The sequence below is a fragment of the Lagenorhynchus albirostris genome, chromosome X (assembly GCF_949774975.1).
Source record: "Lagenorhynchus albirostris chromosome X, mLagAlb1.1, whole genome shotgun sequence".
Taxonomy (NCBI): Eukaryota; Metazoa; Chordata; class Mammalia; order Artiodactyla; family Delphinidae; genus Lagenorhynchus; species Lagenorhynchus albirostris.
In genome coordinates this window covers 73,855,087-73,876,320 of record NC_083116.1, presented here as the reverse complement: position 1 = coordinate 73,876,320, position 21,234 = coordinate 73,855,087, and the positions used below count along the sequence as shown (strand labels likewise).

At 56.7% G+C, this 21,234-nt stretch overlaps 1 protein-coding gene across 2 annotated transcripts; it reads left to right on the top strand.

Moving 5' to 3' along the window:
* The first annotated feature begins 79 nt into the window (after nucleotides 1-79).
* Nucleotides 80-12,964, top strand: EFNB1 (ephrin B1). Of its 2 annotated transcripts, XM_060138069.1 has the most exons (6): nucleotides 80-982; nucleotides 9,463-9,740; nucleotides 10,507-10,599; nucleotides 10,817-10,945; nucleotides 11,108-11,436; nucleotides 11,954-12,964. In XM_060138069.1, exons 1-6 carry the CDS (start codon nucleotides 855-857, stop codon nucleotides 11,996-11,998), a joined length of 1,002 nt encoding a protein of 333 aa, XP_059994052.1. In that variant the 5' UTR covers nucleotides 80-854; the 3' UTR covers nucleotides 11,999-12,964. The 2 variants fall into 2 exon arrangements, with proteins under 2 accessions (XP_059994052.1, XP_059994051.1); XM_060138068.1 differs by having other exon boundaries at nucleotides 11,108-12,964.
* The last annotated feature ends 8,270 nt before the right edge of the window (nucleotides 12,965-21,234 follow it).

Below are 21,234 nucleotides of genomic sequence, written 5' to 3'. Positions count from 1 at the left end.
AAGGACCCCGTGACGGAGCTTGCTATTGGCTAAGATGCGTAGGGTTGGCCTTGCGTACGCCTGAGCAGGGGAGTAGACAGCTCAGCGGCGGCGGAGGGAGTGTATGCGCGCTGGTCAGCAGTGGGAGGTGTGTGAGCCTCGCGCTGACCGTAGAGCCTCGGGCGCAATCGCCAGGGAGCTAGGACTCGGCGACTGGGCTGCCGGGCCACCCGGCCTAGGCTTCAAAGGCGCAAACTGATGGGACTAGCTCGCTCGGCAGTGTCTCCGCGCTCTTCTAAGTACACTGAGCGGGCCCCGCGCTGAAGTCGAAGCTGTCGGGGGGCGCGCAGCCCGGAGTCCCAGTGTGGCCTGGAGGAACGGAGCCCGTGCTAGGGCGGCCCGGTCGGGAGCCCCCAGACCGAGCTCGTGTGGTGGGGAGACTCCCACTTCTTCCCAGGGGTGCCGATCCCGGGGCGGTCGAGGCGTCCGGGCGGCCACCGAGTCCCCAGCGGTGAGACCCCGTCGGGGAGAGGTCGCACAGTCCCAAACAGTCTCGGGGAGCCGAGCGGAATCGGACGGGATCACCCGGGGGCGCAGAGCCCCCGTCGTGCTTCGTGCGGCGGAGAGGCCAGTGGAGCGAGCCCTCGGAGGCCACAGCTCATGCTCGGGTTGGGGGCGGCTGCCCAGTGAGTCCTCCTGGCCGGCGGGGCGGAGAAGAGCGACACCGAAGCCGGCGGGAGGGGAGCACTTCAAGGCCGGCGGCTGCGGAGGATGGGCGCCTGAGCTTCTCGGAGCGCAGCGCGGCACGGGAAGGCGAGGCCAGCTTTGCTGAGGAGGCGCCAGGGCATCCCGAAGTGCAGCCTGCCCCAGGGAAGATGGCCCGGCCTGGCCAGCGTTGGCTCGGCAAGTGGCTTGTGGCGATGGTCGTGTTGGCGCTGTGCCGGCTCGCCACCCCGCTGGCCAAGAATCTAGAGCCCGTGTCCTGGAGCTCCCTCAACCCCAAGTGAGTAACTTATCTGCTCTGGTCCCTGGGGGTGAGGCCGCGCGCCCCCGAGCGCCTGTGGGAAGGTGTTCGGAGGAGGAGCGGCGCCCCATTTTGTCTATGGCTTTTTCGAGTGTGTTTCCCTGCGGCCGGGCGGGGAAGGGTGCGGTGGGGTTGGGTGGGGGCACTTGGCCGGGTTGTGACCCCTCAGCTTCCCGGCCCTCTCCTCCGCACGTCCCGGATCAAGTCGAGGTGGTCGCGCCGGGCGGAGCTGGGAGTCTGAGCGCCTTTGAGCGCACCGGAGAGCTGGGTCGGGGAGAGAAAGCAGCCCCCTCTGGGGCCCCTGGGAACGTGGCGGTTTTCGCCAAGAGCCGCTGGGGGCGGGGGGTGGGCGAGCTTGACCTGGGCGGGGGAAGAGGCCGGAACACAGGTTCCCCGTTTGTTTAGCTGTGAAGGGACCGTGGCGTGGGACTTCGCGCTTGGGGCGGGTGGCAGTGCCTGTATCTCCATTCGGGCTTCTCTCATTTTCATTTCTCTTTCTTCCCAGTTTGCTTCCCTAGCTTTTCGCTTTGCCGTCTCTCCTAGCCTCCCCCCACCCCCGACTTTCTCCCTGCTGGGTCCGTGGAAGGGCGGGCGCCGCTCCCAGGCTCACAAAGGCGGCGGGTGGAGAGGGGCGGAGTGGGAGAGAGGTTTTGTTGGGGGGGGGGGTGTCGATCCAGCGCTCGTCGGGGGTCCAATGGAGCCGGCGGCAGAGCTTCCAGGGCTGGCCGGGGTGGAGAGTGGCGGCCGAGGTGGCTAGGGAAGTGGGTGGCAAGCAAAGGATTCCTGCCCAGGCGGGTCCCACTGGCCCCCCCACCTTCTGTCCTCAGATTGGGGAGTTGTACTTAGCTTTCCCAAAGGGGTTGGGGAGGCAGCTATGTAGAGGAGATCCTTTCTTTTCTCCCTCCTCCTTACCCTTCACAATCCTCCCCCACCTCCCAACAACACACACACCTTTCAGGGCGGTGGCTCAGTGGTTTCTGGGCTGTTAGTGGGGAGTCGCTGGATTGTGTAGTGACCTCTGGACCTTTTTCTCTTTTGGCATCCAGGACTCAGGTTGGAACCCAGGGTCAGAATTGCTCTTCCTTCTTGTTTTCTGGAGGTTCCAGCAGTGTGCGGACACCCCACTTAGTGGGAAACTGGGGGCCCTTGGCCTGTCCTCTGTGCTCTATGATTCCTGTACCTGGAATCTCTTCCTGTCCACTCTTATGGGCTCCCCGCTAACTTCCCGAGCTCCTGCCTGTCTTGACCTCTTAGGTTCCAGGGGTCATGCACCTCTCAGCCCTGGAGTGGGAGAGGGCGGCTTCTTTACTTCTCTTCTCCTTAGGTTAAGGTACGGTCCTATTTATTGGTTAGTGGGATGTCTAAACCAGGGTCAGGGTACAAGGAAAGGGATTGACAACGATTTTTCCTTAACCCAGAAGCCAAACTGGGCCCAGTGCTCTCCTAACAGCAGGGACTCAAAATGGTCTGGGGGCCTCGGGCTGCTCAGACCAAGGAGAAAGGCTGTGAAGTGCCCAGTTCCCTCCTGTAAAGGTGGAGGCTGGAAATGCTCTCTCTTGAGCCAGGAGAGCTGAAATCAGCCTGGGGTAGCCCATCCTAGGGGCTCATGGGAGTGACCTAATTGCTCTCTCGGGTCTCTAACCAGAGATAGCAGGCAGCTCCACAGCTGGAAAGGAGCCCTCCTGCAGAGTGAGGTCGGGGGTGGCTGGGAGAAACAAGATCTCCCTGAGCTTCACCCTTTTTGTGTCTTGAGGCCTGAGTGCTCTGGAACGGTTTGCAGGTTTTTGAGATCTGCCCCATTCCCCGATCCACTTCAGGCTGAGGGTAGGCATCCTGGGGGTGGTGGGAGTGGTGGCTGAGGCCTCAATAGGACTTGCACGAATTCCATCCTGTAATTGAGCAGATCCTGGGAATGGTGGGGGACTCATACTGGTGCCCCTGCGCGCAGCACCCCCTCCAGAGTTCCATCTATGCTCAGGGGTCTGGAATGCAGCCTGTCTGTGTGTGTTGGCACGGGTTTGGGGGGGCAGGAGGACAGGAGGAAGGCACTGCCCTCAGCTTCACTCTGAGCTCGGGGAGGCTGTCTCTGCCACTGCGCCCAAGCCTGGGACTGCCACAGCCTTTCAAATCAACGGTCTTTTCCTGTCCGTCTCTCCCTCTTTTCCTCCTGCCTGACTTCTCCCTCTCAGGCCCTTGTCGGTTCGCCCTCTCACATCCTATGTGAGCCGCGTTCACCTCCCCTCTCCAGCTCTGCTTGCCCGCTCTCCCTCTTTCTCACACTCCCTCTCACTCTTAGTCACTCTCTGCCTCTTTTTCTCGAGTCCTTTTGTTTCTCGCACATGCCCGTGCTCTCCCTCACAGGCTCATTTTCTCTCTTCCCTCCCCTCTTCCTCCCAGCTTTTGGTCTCTCGCCTCAGTCCTGTCAGGAGCTGGCAACCCCCCCCCCGAAATCTCCCAGCGCCTATAAACCCTGCTTAATTGCTTCCTCCTTGGTAAAAAATCAAAATAAAGAAGTGGTGGGGCTGGGGGTATGTTTCCAGGTTCCAGGATACGGGCAGCCCCAGCCCTGACCGGGAGAGGGGAGCCGGAAGGGCTGACTCCAGACTCCCAGCCTCTTTCCCAAATTGGTGCTGTGGCCTTCCAGGGTGGTAGTCCCTGGGTGGCAAGAGCTTGGCCCCTTGTCAGATTTGCCCGATAAGTGTAGGGTGGGAAGGTGGGTCTGGGCCCGTTAGAGGTTGGGAGGAACCAGAGTACATGGGCATGCTTGTGTGGGGTGGGGGGGCTGTGATGGAAGGTCCCAGGGCAGACCCCTCCTCCAGCCTCCTCCCCTGAGAACTTGGGGCAGCCGGCAGGCCTCATACTTGAGTCCTTAGCCAAGTCCAGCTGCTGCAGTTCAGTCTCTCAGTCCCATTCTGACCCCTTCCTGCCCCCCACTCAGGTTCCTCCACCTCCAGAGAGTGGGAATGTGCCTGAGATCATATTACACCTTCCCTGCAAGGGGCGGGGGTGGGGGCTTCAGCTTGGCATCCAGGACCCTTGACTCCATCCAGCATGGGTGGGGGCAGCTGCAGACCCCAACCCAGGCTTGCCTGCTACAAGCCAAAGTGTAGGTCCCAGCCCCCTCACAGCTGTTCCAGCTCACAGTCCTGGGGAGGCCAGCTCAGGGGGCCCCTTTCCGGGGTGGCTAGGGACCTGACCTCTTCTACTCTGTGGCTGATTGGCCACAGGTGGGGGCCTGAAAGTGATGGGAAGCCAGCAGCTCCTCTAAAGTTCCCTGTTCCCCTCCCTCCCTCCCCCACCCCCAGGCAGCCAGACCTGGGGCAAGAAGGGCCTGGTGAGGCTGGACTGGAGGCTGAATCCAGGGTTCCCTTTCTCCCCTCAGGCTCTCCACTGCCTCACCAACTATGAGGGATGGGGATGAGTGGGCCCTGGATACCACTGTGCATCACTGTTTCCTGGTGTTGGGAGTATGGAGTGGGTGGGCCAGCCAGGAGGCCGCTGGTTGCCATGGGAACAGTAGGTTTGCGGGGAGGGTCCACCCTGTGATTATTAGGGGAGCTGAGGTAAGGGAATGCTCACCAGCCATGTTCTGGGTTCCTTGCCCTGGGCTCTGTAGCAGCCCCTCCTGGGTGGGTTCTCATTGTAGCTGTTTTGGGTGGCGGTGCTAGCAGCCAGGAGTGTAGTCAGCTCGTTCAGCTTCTTCTAAATGGTACTGTGCTTGGTGTGCTAACTAACAGTTGGGCAGTACCTTGCTACCTCCAAAGCATTCTCAGATATGAACTCACTGGATGTTCCCAACAGCCCTGGGAAGTTGGAATTGCCCATTTTCCAGACGAGGAGGCATTTGCCCAGAAAAGGAAAATGACTTGTTTAAAGTCAGTCAGCTCGTAGTGGGGAGAGCTGTGCCTTGTGCCATTCTTTCCACACCATCCCACTGCCTTGGAATCTGGGAGAGACTGGGTTTCGGAGGAGGCGCTGGCTTTTGCCCCCGGCTTTCGCTCTCACCTCACAGGTGTGTGTGCATCTGTCCTTGTGACTCAGGCCCTGCCCACGTGGGATGAGCAGTGCTCCAGCTTCCTCATTTGATTTTACTAGGCCTACGTCTGAGGGCCGCTTGCTCGGGGTGACCTGATCTAGAGGCAGCCAGCTCGATGCCTGGCACTCTCCCTCCCGGGCTCTGAATAGCAGCCTTGGTTCCTCTCTGGGCCAGGAATCTCACTGCCTCTCAGGGACCCCACAGAAAGCAGACAACAAGGAAGGGGCTGTTAAGCCCTCAGTGGGCCCTAGCATTGGCCAGGTGGGGCAGAGGGGAGGCATAGTTCAGTGTAGGTGTGGGGGGGACTTCCTCTGGGGCTCTCCTGGCTTCCCTGCCTCCGACAGTGCTGTGTGTGTGCCAGGACCCAGCTGCTGTTCCTGCCCACCCACGCCTGGGCGGGCACTGCTGGGACATGCCAGGCCTGCTCCTGCTGCCTCGGGGGCTGGGTGGAGCTGGGGGAGTGAAAGAGGAGCCTTTAATTTGGGGTCTCCCCACCCTTGCTGGGATGAGAGCACACTTGAGCTCCAGCTTGGGTTCTGTCCTCCGCTGGTCCTGCCACCCTGGGGTGCAGGCGCAGTGGTGCCGGAGTCACTGAATCAAAGCTGTGGCTAGAGTCTTCTACCAAACCTGGGCTGGCATGGCCTAGGACCAGGCTCTCCCTTTGGCCACTCTCTGACCACAAGTCCCTAGAGCCTGAGGGAAGGATGAGAGGGAAGGAAGTGTGGTGGAACGTGGGCAGCTTTCTAGGCATGACCCCCATAGCTCCAAACTCTCTCTGCTATAGATTGTCTGTGTATGGGTGGATAGGGGCTTAACTGGACAAAGAAGCGGGGGGGGGCAGTTGGCCTCTGACCAGCACTGGCCACTACCCCAGACCCTCAGGCTTCTTCTCTCCCAGGATTCTTTTCAGCAGTCATGGTGATACTTCTAAGCTCAGTAGGCAGGCTGGGGGAGAGACTTGGGCTAGGGTAGAGGGGAAGAGGCAGGCCACAGACAGAGACTGAATGGCAGGCTGCCTCCCTAAGTCCTTTTACTCCCTGGGGTGGCTCCCTGGGGTCCCAGGAGCTATCAGAGGCTAAGGAGGGAAGGCCTCAGGGGTTACCATGGCGACCTGCTGCAGGCTTCCTGCTGGGCCATGTCAATCCCCTTATTTTCCAGAAAAGGGCTTTGTCTGGGGGTGGCCCCAGGCAGGAAAGCTTGGTTTGATAATGGGGGGAGTAGTAGTTTTTGAAAACTGGGGGGTAAAGAGTTTAACTAGGTACTCTCTTCCTCCTCCTGTCGGCCTCTACTCCTAACCTGGTGGGTACGAGGGGAGACCAGCAGGGTCCCCGCTGTACAGGATGACTAGCGTCATACCTGACCTTGGGCTTCACTCTCACGGGCTGCGTACCCACACCTCGTGGCCCCTCACCACTTTCTGGGGCTTCTCACAGGCCCAGAGGCACTTTTCTCAGTGGTGGGGAAGAAGCTGAGAAGGTACCATCATGGGGGACCAGGGTCAGGGAAGGTGGGTCTCATCAGGCTCCTCTCCCTTCTGCACTTTAGGGGAAGGTGAGTTTCCCTCTGGCAGCTGCTATGCAAATGAACTCATGAATATTTATGAATTCTGTTCTCTGAGGTTGACAGAGTCTGAGGGGTGTTGGGGGCAATAGTCCTCTCTCCTCCCCCTCCCCCACCCACTATGTAGACATCTGTTTCCTCGGTTGTCTCTGGGTTCCAGGGCTCCAGAACCTGAATGGTGATGGGAGACTGCTCAGGGTAGACAAGACTCCCTGGTGAGTAAGGCGGGCCAAGTGGTTAGAAAAGTGAGCTGGCCTGTACCCCTTTGTGTGCCCTCTACCTGCTGTCATCTCCAGTTACGGTCTTATGGAGGTGCAGCTCTATAAGGATTCAGCCAATGTTTAAGGTACTCTTAGACCCCTAGGAGTTAACATCCTGGGTGAGTTTAGGCTCCTCGGGTTGGCTTTGAGCACCCCTCTTCAACAGGAACATTCACCTGGTTACTCATTCCCTCACATGAGGAGCCTGGACTCAGTAGGTCTCGAAGGTTCCTTCTATCTCTAAGATGTTAGAAGTTGTCTAATCCTACTGCCTGGATGGAACCAGTATGAAGATTGGAAAGTGAAAAATGCCTTAGGAATTATAGAGGCTTTGGTGAAACTTCTTGGCTTTCTGTAGCGCATGGAGTTGGGGGTGTTTTCTCTCAAATGTTTGTGTGGGCCTCCATCCCATGCCTGCTTCCTTTCTGGCCTTCTGGAGTGTGGTAAAGCTAGGTACTAAGGCAGGTGAGACCTCCTTGTTGTTGCTTTTACCCTCCTGCACAGAAGGATGGCAGGTCCCAGCTCAGTGGAGCTTCCCTGGACGTGGAGAGAGGGCTGCTGTTCTTCATCCACTCCATCTACTTGGTCTAGTTCCCTTAGTCACCTCCTTGGGTATCATTTCCCTCCATCCGGTGAGGATACTGAGCTCCCAGGAGGCCCTTGTGCCTTGTAGCCCCCACTGTGGAATGGGCCCTCAGGGAGTAGAACCATGTTCTTCCACCGTTAGCTTCATTCCCTTGAAGCACTGCCTTCGGCCCTTCATTGTCCCTTCTGCTAGAGAGTCTGTCCCCCACTGGATGAAACCCACACTGCTTCTTGTGACCCTGGCCTTTCAGTCTGGCCCCAGCTGAGCTTTACCCCCTCTTCTTCTGCTCCTCTCTGCCCATCACTGGGCCAGTCACTGGCCTGGGTTTTTTGTCCCAACCACTGCTGTCTGCTCTTGCTGGATGTTGACTTCTTATTCCTCCCCCAGGATCTGCTTTCATCCCACTCTTTCTGTGGGACCATTTCTGACTGTCCTGTCCGATGAGCTGTCTCCTTCCTCTCTCTGCGTCCAACCCTTGCCTTTTGAGCCACCATCCTCTCACACAGCCTCCAGATAGCCTGGTGCTATCCATTGCTGCGGCATGGGCCATTTACTTTTCTGAACCACACCGGACAGTAGAGTCCTTGAGGATGGAGCTGTATCATCTTTTCCTCTTTCCCACCCAAGAAACGAGACTGGGCTCATAGGTCCTTGGTGTTAGTGTCTGGCCTCCTGCCTCTTGGCAGACCACGCTATTTCTAAGCAGGAATCACGGTTGAGTGCCAACTATGTGCTCTATACATGCCATCATGCCTCCCCTCCACCATCCTTGGAGGAGGGCCTCTTCCCACCCCCAGTTTATAAGTGAGGACACTGAAAGATAGGGAGATCAGGCAGCTCATCCGAGGTCACAGAGCTAGTAAGGGCCACCATCCATCTGATTCCAAAGTCTGTCTTCTTTCTCCTACATTGTACCGACTTGCTCCCAGGCTCAGAAATGGCCGAGAGCGCTTACTGTGCTTAGGCAAGGACAGGATGATGTGAATCGGTGGCCCCAGGCAGCTGCCCTCCCCCTGCTATTTCCCAGTGCCTGGCCTTCTGGATTAGAAGATGAACCTGGCTCGGGAGGCATTTGTCCATCTCCTCTCAGGATGGGGAGCAGAGGCTGTGTGTGTGTGTGTGTGTGTGTGTGTGTGTGTGTGTGTGTGTGTGGTGGGAGTGGATTAGAAGGCAGATGAGCGAGGTTCCTGGGGCTCTGTCTTGTATGATCTGTTGTTCCTGCTCAGGCCTCTTCTCCCCTTTCTCTGTTATCCTTTGCAGTGAGACTGGCCAGATTTGGGGATTCAGGCTTTTGCATTATGGGGGTGGGATGAGTCCTGGTAGGATGCCAGGCAGTGGGAGTGGGGAGTGGAGAGAGCTGTGTGGAGCTGTACCTGGCTGGAGACTGTGCCCATTATCCCTTGGCTCTAGGCAAGGCCTGTTCCTATCTCCCCATCATGCCCAAGATTAGCAAGGATGGGGGAGAAGGCATGGGGCCAAGATAGGTTGTGCATCCCCAGCCGTTGGCTGGGAGCTGTGGGGGTGGTTTCTAGGGCTCATTGTGTGTGTGCTTCTTTGTGTGTGTCTGTGCGCATGAGCGCATGTACACGCGTGTGTGCTGGAGGGCCGGTAGCAGAGGCTATGAAGGAATGTGAGTATGTTGGGAGTGCGAGGAGGACAGGGCTGCCACATCCAGGCAACCCAAGCCTGACATCTAGGTGCCCAGCCCATCTGCCACGTCAGCCCCCCTGCGGAAATGCCACATTAGGACAAACGGCTCCCCCAGCCAGGCAGTGCCCCACCCTGCCGAGCAGTCAAAGCCTGGCAGCCTTGCCCATGGGCCACCCCTTCCACACCCTGCTGGCAGCATGGTTCTCTTTCCCCACCCCCAGCATAAGGATGGAAAAAGGACAGAATGCCTGTCCTCGCCATCTCCACCCAGTGTGCCCAGCCTGGCCCTCATTGTCTGCTCCCCTGGTTCTGGGGATGGCCTGAGACCCCCAACCCTGAGGCTAACCATCTCTTTCTTCTTGGGCAGGTTTCTGAGTGGGAAGGGCCTGGTGATCTACCCGAAGATTGGAGACAAGCTGGACATCATCTGCCCCCGAGCAGAAGCTGGGCGGCCCTATGAGTACTACAAGCTGTACCTGGTGCGGCCTGAGCAGGCAGCTGCCTGCAGCACCGTGCTCGACCCCAACGTGCTGGTCACCTGCAATAGGCCAGAGCAGGAAATCCGTTTCACCATCAAGTTCCAGGAGTTCAGCCCCAACTACATGGGCCTGGAGTTCAAGAAGCACCACGATTACTATATTACCTGTGAGTCCCTGCCCACCGCATGGTTCTTTCCTGTCCTGTAGCAGTGGGAACTTCTGAGTAGCGCACTGAGACCGCACACAGTTCAGGCCCAGCCTGATCCAGTCCCCTTTGAAGAGTGGCGTGCTCTCCTCGTAGTGTGGCCTTGGAATTCCGGCCCCAGCGTTTACCAAGGGGCCTCCGCTGCCAGCTCGCCCTGGCTCTAGGAGCTGGGTGGGAGACGACTCTGATTCGTGGTGCTCTCTCTCTTATTTTCTTTGCCCACCTAAGATCTAACCTTGGGAATGGCAGAATTGGCAAAGCTTCAGCCTTTCTCTTCATGGGAAACGGAGGCCCCAAGAGGTGAAGGGGCTTCTTGCCCTAGATCACACAGAGAGTTAGGGAGCGGGTTGGGTTTCCAACCCAGTTCTCCTGACACCTAATCTAGGATTCCTTCTAGTCTGTGGAGAAGTCTTCCTCACCATGCCAGTTCTGATTGCTTGGCCTCTGAGCAACGTCACCCAATGAGGAGACACATGTAGCTTCCACTGAGAAAGAAGGGCCTGTGGCCTTGGTCATGGTAGGGGAGCAGCATCCTCATGGGAGGGGCTAGTTCCTGGACTCTGTTCCTAGTGGGAGGAGAGAAGTAGAAAGGTTCATGGGTGGGTGGGAGCTGCTTGCAACTCCCTGGTTCCCAGTTCTATTCTTAAGGGCTTAGACGTCACTAGGGCTTCTGGGTAATGCTGGCAGACCTCTTCCTCCTCCTGACTGCTCTGGCCTCTTGCTGCAGCTACATCCAATGGGAGCCTGGAGGGACTGGAGAACCGGGAGGGAGGTGTGTGCCGCACACGCACCATGAAGATTGTCATGAAGGTTGGGCAAGGTGAGCACCCAGGCCGAGGGCTCCTCAGCTAGGCTTTTGCGACAGATGCTCCTCACTGGGTGGCGGGGGGTGGCGTGGGGAGTAGTGGCAGAGGGGGCAGTAGGGATAGGGGATCTGAGGTCCAGTATCCGGGCCATTCTTGGCCGGTGGGTGCTATGTAACTGAGGCACCTACGCTGCCGGAGTTCCCCCTTCACTTGTTCTCTCCCCACCCCCAGACCCCAATGCTGTGACGCCCGAGCAGCTGACTACCAGCCGGCCCAGCAAGGAGGCAGACAACACTATCAAGATGGCTACACAGGCCCCCGGTGGTCGGGGCTCCCTGGGTGACTCTGACGGCAAGCACGGTGAGTGTATGGGAGTCTCCCAGAGGGCAGAAGCCATTGCTCGGCTGCCCTTTCAGGCCCTAGCTCTGAAGGAAGGCAGGGCGTGGCCCGAGATCTGCTATGTGTCCCTGGGACCCCTGGCTGACCTTCTTCCCCTCCCTTGCCTCCCTCCCCCGTCCACAGAGACTGTGAACCAGGATGAGAAAAGCGGCTCCGGTGGGAGTGGAGGCAGCAGCGGGGACCCCGACAGCTTCTTCAACTCCAAGGTGGCATTGTTTGCGGCCGTGGGCGCCGGCTGCGTCATCTTCCTGCTCATCATCATCTTCCTGACCATCCTGCTGCTGAAGCTGCGCAAGCGGCACCGCAAGCACACGCAGCAGCGGGCGCCCGCCCTCTCGCTCAGCACCCTGGCCAGTCCTAAGGGGGGCAGTGGCACGGCGGGCACCGAGCCCAGCGACATCATCATCCCCTTACGGACTACAGAGAACAACTACTGCCCCCACTATGAGAAGGTGAGTGGGGACTACGGGCACCCTGTCTACATCGTCCAGGAGATGCCGCCCCAGAGCCCCGCGAACATCTACTACAAGGTCTGAGGGCCCTGGCAGCCTCGGCCCTGAGGGACAGTCAGCCGGGACTGCACCTCTCCATCCTCACCCACGTCCCTCCCCTTGCCAGCTGTGCCCATCTTTGTATTTAGTTTTGTAGTTTCTTGGCTTTTATAATCCCCCTTTTGCCCCGCCCCCTGGGCTTCAGAGGGGGGTGCTTGTGCCCCCAGCCCCCATGCTCTTGTGCCTTCCCCCTCTGGCCAGGCCTTTGGGCTCTGCGGGGGCACCCCTTCTTGGAGGGCAGGGTCGGACGCTGATGGACAGCAGGCAGGGAGACGCCCCCCCTGGCCCTGTGCCCCCTCGCCCCCTTTCTCCCTTCCCAGGACTTCTTGTCCACTATCATCACTGTTTTTAATGTTTTTGTGTTCATTTTTTTAGCTGTCAACTCATTTTCATCTGTTCTCTTTTTTTTTTTTTTAAGAAAAATGGAAAAATGGAAAAGACAGCCCCTCCCCAGGTTTTCTGAGCCCAGCCTTCCGCAGTATCAGGGGCCTGGGGCAGGATGTGGCCAGCCGGGAAGCATAGAATGGCATTTCTTTTATAAACTTGTTGGCATATTTTATGTGGGGAGGGGACAGGCCAGGGCTGTTCTTGCCCACGAGGGAAGACAAGAGTGCCATTGGGCAAGGTGTCTCACCCTCCCCCACTGACTCTCCTTCTACAGTGCTGATCTTGGCAATGGGGTAGTGGCTGCCACCCTTCCACCAAAAAAAAAAAAAAAAAAAACTTCCTGTGGGATACTTGGGCATATCCTGCCTCCCTCACTCTCACGGTTATTAATGTCTTAATTGGCTGTTGCCTGGGGAACAGGAGAGCTGCTGCAGGCAGATGACCTCATGGGGGGTGGAGGGAGGTGAGGTACCCAGGTGGCTATTTGCCCTGCAGAGCTGGGAGTTCCCCCTTCTCCGCTCTGCCCTGTTCTCCCCTCACCTTTGGCACCCTTCGGCCTGGTGGGGAAACAGAGGCCCAGGGCGGAGAACTAAGCGGGTATAAGGCCAGGTAGCCTGCTTCTTTTCTGGGCTCTAGCTCAGGTGGGTGCCCCCCTAACCCAGCTCCCGCTAGCCCCCCAGTCTTGGGCTGGGGCTTGGAAAGAGGAAGAGGCTTGCCTAGGGCTGGGCCAGCACGCCGTGCACTTTGACCCCGGCTCCTTGCCAGCACGGCTGCTAACAGACTGCCACTAGCAAGCGCCTTGCAGGCACTCCCAGAGTGGCCATGGAAGGAGCTGGGCCTCCCACCATCCACTTCCACACTGCCTCCTGGCCAGGTGCCCACCCCACTGCCAGGTGGGAGAGGGAGCGGAACAGCCAGTCCCTTCCAGGTGGCAGTCGAAAGGTTTTTTTTGTTTTTGTTTCTGTTGCCATTTGTGTAAATACTAGTCTTTTTTGGAAAAAAAATAATGTAAAGATGTTTTGTATAAACTCTGAATTATTTTCTTGTTGCTTTTTTCTTAGAAAAAATGAGAACTAAAAAAAAAAATTAACCACATGGAGAAATGGGTGTAAAATGGTGTCGTGATGTTGGGGAATGACGTGTGAGTGTATGAGTGAGTATATGAGTGAGAGAGAGAGAGAGAGGGAGAGAGGGAGAGAGAGAGAGAGAGAGAGAGAGAGAGAGAGAGAGAGAGAGAGAGAGAGAGAGAGAGAGAGCGCGTGTGTGTGATTTTCATGTGCCCAAAACACTGGTGATCTGGTCTGGTATGGGAAGATGGTGGCTGTCCTAGTGGAGCAAGATGTTGAAAATGCTCTGTGCCCTTCTTTGTCACAAGTTCTTCTACCCTCTTGTTCTGCTGGACCCTGTGACCATAGCCCCCTGTCTGTCCTATCACCACTGTGGCATAGGCCATGGGCATCTGCCCCGTCTGGCACTAGACTCAGCTAGAGAGAGTAGATGGGGGAGGAGGTGTTTCCATGGGGACCTGGGTGTGTCCGCAAGTACTGCCACCACCTCACTGGGGCTAGATCTGGGACCTGCTGGCAGGCCCAGCCCTGCCCTGCCTCAAGACACCTGGAGGTGGCTAGAAATAACTTCCCAAGAGCTGGGCCTCAGCTGTGGCCCGCTGGGTAACGAGGCTGCTTCAGGCTGTCCAGTTCGCTTCTTAGCCAGAAGAGCCTTCCTTCTCCTGCACACCAGAGCTCTCACCATGGCACACTCGGGGACTTCCGGCTGACAAAGCCCTCGAGCTAGAGCAGCCCCGAGCACCCAAGCATCTGAGCATCTCCCTCCTGCAGGCTGATGGTCTGAGAGTGGAGTGAGGGCCCTGAAGAGGGTTTGGCCTCATTGCCACAGCAGAGACACAGGCTGGCAAGGCCCGGAGCAGCCCGCAGGTCTTCTGGGCGGGGGACTCCCTCCTTATGGAGATGGCTGAGACAGATGTCAGGAGAGGAGGACAAGTGGGATCCCAGCAGCTAAAAATGGGTAAGAAGGCACTAGAGGAAAGGAGGAGGAGGAAGGAAGGGGAGGGTTGGTTAGCGATCCAGAGCAGGAAGCCCCAGCGCACCAGCCAAGGAGCAGGCAGGGCTGTGAGGGAAGTGGGAAGCGCACGGAGGAGGCAAGGGAGGAAAGTCACGGGACCTGCAGGGTGAAAGGGAGGGAGGCTGGCTGGAGCAGGCAGGGCTGGGCCCGGCTGGGGTGCTCCCGAAGCCAGCTGGGGCAGAGGCTGTTTATTTGGTTTCTCATTAACCAAAGGAAGTGCCTGGATCAGATGGGGCCTCTGCTGCTTGACTGCCTGCCCAGAGCGGGGGCCCCTGCCTGGGCCAGGGGTCTCTACTCAGGGCTGGTTCAGGCCAGATTGATGTCTCTAACTGAGGGGGAGCCTGATCTGGGTTGGGTAGAGCCCTTCCCACACATCACCAATGAGTGTCCTTGGGTGGTCCCCCGCCCAGCCCAGGACACGGCTGCCCCCACCCTCTCAGTGGAGGATCGAGTTTCTGGGGGCCCCTTGGGAGTAGCTGTGAGGAGTGTGAAGTAAAATCTCTGGGAGACAGCAAAGCAGAGTATAAGGCAGCCTCTCCAACAGCCCAGAAGGTTTGTGACTGCTGTTGTCACGTGCCCTGGCCTGGGCACCGTGGCCCTGCTCGTCTGAGCTCCGTGTCTGCTGTGCCGGCCACACAGCACTGCTCAGTAGCCCCTTGTGGCAGTGTCCTTCACCCGGCCAGTGCCTGCCACTTAAAAATAAAAACACTTACACATGTTATCTCATTGACTTTCATAAGCTTCCCTGTGAGGGTGGACGGTGGGGAATTCTTTGCCCCATATTTGAGGTGAGGAAACAGACCCTCTGCAAGGGGCAGTGACTTGCCCAAGAACACACATCAAGTGAACGCAAGCACGAGGCTTTAAGTCCAGGTGTCTTTACTCTACCATGAGCAAACAGAAGTTGCTAGAAGGTGATTCTCCTCCGGCCCACCGCCCTGCTCCTTGCCCCGTCTTGGGTGGGACTGAGCAAGCGTGCTTCCTTGGGGCTCTTGAAGAACGGGAACCATCCCCCCGCCGTTCCCTTAGCCTCTGTGTGGGTCAGGAACGGAACAAGCTAAGCTAGCTGGAGGCAGGGGTTGTGAGCCTCCTGTGGTAGGGCCCCAGACTGGCCCCACCCTCAGCTCTCCTTCCTGTCCCAGCTGGGCCCAAACTCCTGGTGAGTCAGGGATAGAGGATGCTTCCCAGGTGAGGGTGGAGCTGCCTCGCTTCCTCCACAGGCTGAGCCCAGATCACCAACGAAGCCAAGTTGAGCAGGTGCTAACCAGGCCTCAGTTTCCCCGAAGGGATAGGCCTTGTGGAGCTGGAAGGCCAGGGCTCTTGGGACTTATTGCGCTGATCCATTTTAAGCTCCCAGGAGGCCTCCCGGAGGCACCAGGGATGTGGATGGCCTGGCACCCTCTAGGCAGGGGCATGAGGGTGAGCTGAAGAACCCAAGAAAAGACCTGGCTCTACTGAGACCATCCTAAGTTGGTCCCTGCTGAGCCAGCGGCCCTTTGGCCACCTGGCATCAATCACTCTCGGAAATCCGGCCCGCCTGCCTGGCCTCCTGTCCTGCCCGGGCACGTCACAGTCCCACTGACACCCCAGCTGAGTCAGCCCCAGCCTGCCAGGGGACCCTCCTCGCCCATCTGCTGCCGGCCTCCGGTACAGCTGGCCATTGGATCTGGGGGGCTGGGGCCTCAGCTGGTGCTTGTTAGGTTGACTCCCCCTTTGGGAGGCTGCTGAGGGGGAGACCAACCCCCACCCAGGACGGGGGTCATGGAGCCCAAACTGAAAGCAATTTAAGGGCATGGGGAGGACAGTAATTACAGGTTTTGTTTCCAGTGGTTAATTATCCAGCTGGCAAAGAGAAAGGAAAGAGGGAAAGCTGGGGGTGCGGGGAATAAGGAATTCGTGAAGGGATAGGGAAGGGCAGGAGGAGTTTGCCACGGGGGCCTTTTGATACAGGGGAAAGAGCCCTGTGCTGAGAGGCTGGAGCCCAGGGCCTGTCCCAGGTCTACCGTGACTTTTTGACCAGCTGCAAGCAGGTCCCTGCCTCTTTGGGCCTCGACTTCCCTGTCTGGGTAATGAGGAGTGGGATTAGATTTCTTCAATTATTCAGAGAATATTTACTGAGCACCTACTATACGCCAGTCAGCAATCTGGGCACTAGGGTACAGTGATGAACAGGATAGTCAAGGTCCCTGCTCCCAGGGACCTCACATTCTAGACTGGCCTTTAAGTGCCTGATTAGCTCTTAAAGTTCTTGTGTGGTGATGTGAGAGGCAGAATGGAGGATACACAGATTAAAAGCTTGGGTACTAAACTTAGCCTTCCATTTGTTCATTCATCCATAGTTTTTAAACAAGTGTTGAATGCCTGGCACCAATAAGTGATAGCTGTTGCTTCTCTCACGAGGTGTGGAGTGGGCAGTTGGACTCTGGGGCTGGGCTTCCCAGGGATCCTTCTTGCTTTGAGAGTGGCCCCCAAGCCCTGGCTGTTCCCATCATCCCTGACCAAAGCCGGCCTCTTACAGAGTTCCTAAACATCCTCATCAGAAGTTATCTTGAGGCCTCAATCCCAGTCTGCCTCCCCCAGCCCCAGTCCCACCTGGACTGGGGGCTGGGCAAAATATACCCATGATAAACACCTCCCAAAGCCGAAGTAGAAGAGGTGTGTGTCCTCAGCCCTTACCTACCCCTGTGGCCCCATGGGCTGGTCTCTCTCAGCCTCCGCAGGAGCAGTGGGTAAAGACCTGGCTTCTGACCAGGGCCCTAGGGAGGAGCTCCAGGTGGCTCCTTTGCTTCCAGGGTCCCAGGAGCAGCCGAGACCGTGGAAGCCACCCTGCACCAGGGCCTTTCCACCAGCTGGATTCTGCGGGGAAGAGCCCTTGTTCTCAGGGGGGACTGACTGGTGGCCTCCCTTGCTGCCCTCATGCCTGTTCAGTAGAATCCGAGAGGTCAGAGGCCAGGAAATGGCAGAGCTAGGACTTTCCTGAGAGCTCCTTTCCAGATCAAACCCCTTACGGGGAAACTGAGACCCAGATACCGGAAGGGACTTAAAGGCACACAGGGAGTGCTGACAGAGCCACCTCTCTTTCCTCACAGGCCACAGCTGTGAGCCCTTTTTGCACACAGCTGCTTTGTTCTCTCAGAATCCCCAGGAGTTTGTGTGAGTGAACCTAACAAACATATACACACACACACACACACACACACACACACACACACACACAGTATTTATATTGACAAACTATGTAAGTTTATACAAAGCAATTACCAAAAGGTCACATTATAAACCTGAGGAAAATATGGTCCTGGGAGGTTTAGGCCTGGTAAGAGCAGACCCGGAAAAGCAAATGCACTAATAGTTTGTCCCCCTCCCTGGGGGCCCCTCTCCTGTGGCACCTCACGCAGCTCTGAAGTCACTCCTCGACACGACAGCTTGGAGGTCCCTGTAGGGGCCAGACCCAGGATTGGGCATCTCGAGCTTGGGTCCCTAAAGGTCTCGGGATTCACCCTTCCCTGGGAACCCAAGGTGGTGGTCCAGCCTCCCTTGCACACCTCCAGGGCCTCCCTCCCTCCCTCCCCCACCCAGGCAGCGGGCCTTTCTGGACAGCCTGACAGTTAGCTGTCCTTGCCCTGTCTTCAGCCCCCCTGCACACACTAATAGCCATGGCAGTAACATGCTTTCACATGCAAATTGCTATGGAATTCTCAGCCCCTGCCGGTGCCCCAGCCCCCAACGCCTCCCCCTGGGCAGATTCAGAGAAGAGAATGGAATCTTTCAAGCTGTTAGGGCGTTTAGAGACCTTCTAGTCCAGCCCCCTAGTTGGATGGATGGGAAAACTGAGGCCCAGAGAAGGGAAGAAGGAACTGCCCAGAGTCACACAGAGAGTTTACCGGGACTGGCCCTCACCCAGGTCTTGTGACTTTCAGCCCATTGCCTCTTCACATTACCTCACAGCCTCCCAATCCCCCTTCTCCCACCCCACCCCCACACCCATCCAGGGCTGTTGATTGTGGGCTCTGGGATCCCTCCCTCTAGCACAGACACTCATCCAAGACACCCCTCAGTGGAGCCTGGGAGCGTGGAATCCAGAAAAGAAAAGGCCAGAGGTGTCCATGACTTAGGGGCACTGCCCAGGGAAGGGAGCCTTTCTCCTTTCAAAGAGGCAACAGGCAGGATTTGCTCGCTTCTCTCTCTGTGCACAGCCCCCTCCAGTCCCCCGATCCTGGCTAAACTGCTCTCATCCCCCACAGCAGTCCTGCCAAGCCATGCCAAGCCTTCTCCTGGGCTCTAGCCCCACAGATCTTCCCAGCTTTGTGTAACATCACCCTGCTGGAGTTGCCACCAGCAAAGCCTGGGCCCTGGGAGGCCCTGGGAGGCCCCAGGAACCCAGATCCCATCTGGGGTATGGAAAAACCTTCCTTCTCTTCAGTTCAGCTGAAACAAGATCGGAATTTTCTGAATTGAACTTTACAAGGAAATGAAAATAAACACCAAAGGGGGAAAAGAGACCAGTTTACAGAGCACAGGTGTCTGCTCCCAGCTCAGCTGAGGTCTTGCCACAGATGGGCCTGAGCTAGAAACTTCTGGGTTATCCTTCAGTTCTGCCTCTGCAGCATCTCTTGACTCTGCCCACTTCTGACCACCCCCAGTGCCAACACTCCGGTCCTCCTGCCGGGACTATGGCAATCGCCTCCCGACTTCTCTCCCCGCCTCCATCTGTCCGTCTCTCTTGCAAAACAGCAGCCAAAGTGATTTTTCCCAAACTCCATCCTGATCTTGTCATCTCAGTTTCCATTTCACATTGTCAGTCATCCCTCAACTCCTCATCATGGCAGTCAGGGCCCTGGTTGATCTGGCCCCTGCCCACCTCTTAAGTTTCTCACCTCAACCCCTCCAACACCACATTCAACTTACACCCCAATCACACAAGCCTATTCACGGGTCCCTGACCGGCACAGGCACCCTTAAGCCTCTGAGTCTTTCGAATTGCACTTCCATCAGCCAGAAATGCCCATCCCCTTGCCCCTGGCCCACAAACTCCTGTGCATCCTTCATGGACACTTCTGACCCTCAAATCCAGGCAAAGTTGCTACTCTTCTCAGCTCTCGCAGTGCTTCTGCTTATACTGTGTGCCTGTGTCTGTTTCCCCCAATAGGTTGGGAGTTTCTGGAGAGCAGGAACTGTGCCCCACCTCTGTGTCTTACCTAGAGTGGGGCCCAGAACAGACCTGAGCACAGAGCAATATCAATGAACCTTTGAAACATCTGTCCACTTGAATGGGCTTAGCTGGGCTGGAACCTCATCCCAGGGCTCTGTCTCTGCCCTCTACCTACTCACATTACTGTCCAGCCAATCGGCAGAGTCAACGCCTTATTATATTACCCTACAATGAAAGCAAACATTTACTGAGTACTTACTACGGGCCAGGCACCGTGCTCAAAACTTAGTCACATGCATTGTTCCATGGACACCGCAAGTCTCATGAGCCTCATAAGGGAGGTCCTTATCTGAGGTAGAACCACTATTAGCCCTGTTTTACAGATGAGGAAATGGAGGCTCGGAGAGGGAAAGTACCTTGCCCATGGGCACACGGCTAGGAAGTTGTAGAGCAAGGATTTGAAATCAAGAAGCCTGAATCCAGAGTCCAAACGCTTAGGTGCTTGAGGGGCGTGAGGTGGTGGTACCAGCATGGGGAAAGAGTGAGGTGGGGTCCTGTGGCCTGCACCCTCGATGTCAGACACATGGCTTCAGGGGCTGTCTAATACGGTAGTGCAGAGCCCAGACTCTGGGATCAGGCTGCCAGGGTTTACATCCCAGCTTTACCACTTTCTAGCTATGAATTCTTGAGCAAGTCGTTTAAACCCCTCTGTGTTCCTGGTTTCTTCTTCCGTAAGATGGGGCTGAGAGTAGCAGCCATCTCATGAGACTGAAGTGAGAATGAAGTGAATGCACACACAGAAAGCCCTGAGAACAGGGCCCTGGTGATTGCTCAGTACATGGCATCGGCTAGCTTCTGAGTCCGGAGGCAGCCTTTCTTCCTGTCACCCAGCCATAGGCAGCCAAGACCATTCCAGGCTGGTCTCTGAGTGGCCACTTTAATCAGAGGCTCAGCGACCAGAGATTCTCTGGGCCTCAGCCTCGGCCTCAGCCTCAGCCTGGGTCGCTATGGCCCCAGTGAAAGTCCAGCGGTGAGGGGGGGCAGCCTCCTTGATTCCTGGAGCTGAACTGCCTGGGCTCTTTCCATGCTTTCTGTCTGGGGTCCCTGTGGTCAGGTGATCTTCAGAGCCAGGGCAGTTGTGCTGCCCCTCCTCTCCATTCTTTCCCTCATTCCCTGCATCTCAAGCTCAAGGCCCCAGGGCTTGGCTGGCCTGGCCTTGACTCCTGTAAACCAAAGGGGAGGAACACCCAGTCAGCTGTGCCCCCACAGGAGCTTGGAGTCAGAGTCAGAAGCCCTGCATTTGAGGCCTGACTCTGCCACTCATACTTGAGGCCTGGGTTTCTTCTTCTTTTATTGGGAACGGAATGATGTAAGCAAAACTGCTTTGTAAAAAGCAGCAAGTATACCTTGATGCAAAGAGCTACCACTTCCCATCAGAATGTGTGTTCCTTTGGGGCAGTGAACCTGGCACTCAGTAAAGAGCTGATAAACACATGAATAAGTGAGTGTCTCTCCCACCCAGAATCCATGCTCAACCCCAGCCAGGCTCCAGCAGCCAGAGGCCCAGATCCGAAGCAGAGACACTGGAGTTTCCAGGTACTGTTGGAAAGAAAGATGCTACACTAACTGGCTTCTTTCTACACTCATTAGCCTGGTGATGTTTAAGCTGGTACAGCCTTTCTGGAAGGCCACTTAGATAACAATATATATTGTATATATATAAATTATATATCACATATATATGATATATATATGATTTATTATATATAATATACAATATATAGCATATATATAAAATTATATTTATGTGTGTGTGTGTATATATATATATATCTCAAGAGTCTAAAATGGTACCCTTTTACTGGGTTCTTCACCTCTCAGTAACTCAGTTTCCTCATCTGTAAAATGGGGCTGCTGATACTACCAATGGCGTTGGGTCATTGAGAAGATGCCACGAGATAAGATATGGAAACGCTTAGCACAGGGCCCAGCGTGTCATGACTGTTCAGTCAACACTATTGTAGTATTGTAATTACAATTACTATCTCCATGTGCGATAGTTACATGACTGCCTCTGT

Coding starts and splice junctions, on each gene's coding strand:
- EFNB1 (XM_060138068.1), top strand. CDS start 855: ATGGCCCGGCCTGGCCAGCGTTGGCTCGGCAAGTGGCTTGTGGCGATG. Junction 983..9,462: donor TGGAGCTCCCTCAACCCCAA/GTGAGTAACTTA, acceptor CTTCTTGGGCAG/GTTTCTGAGTGGGAAGGGCC. Junction 10,946..11,107: donor TGACTCTGACGGCAAGCACG/GTGAGTGTATGG, acceptor CCCCGTCCACAG/AGACTGTGAACCAGGATGAG.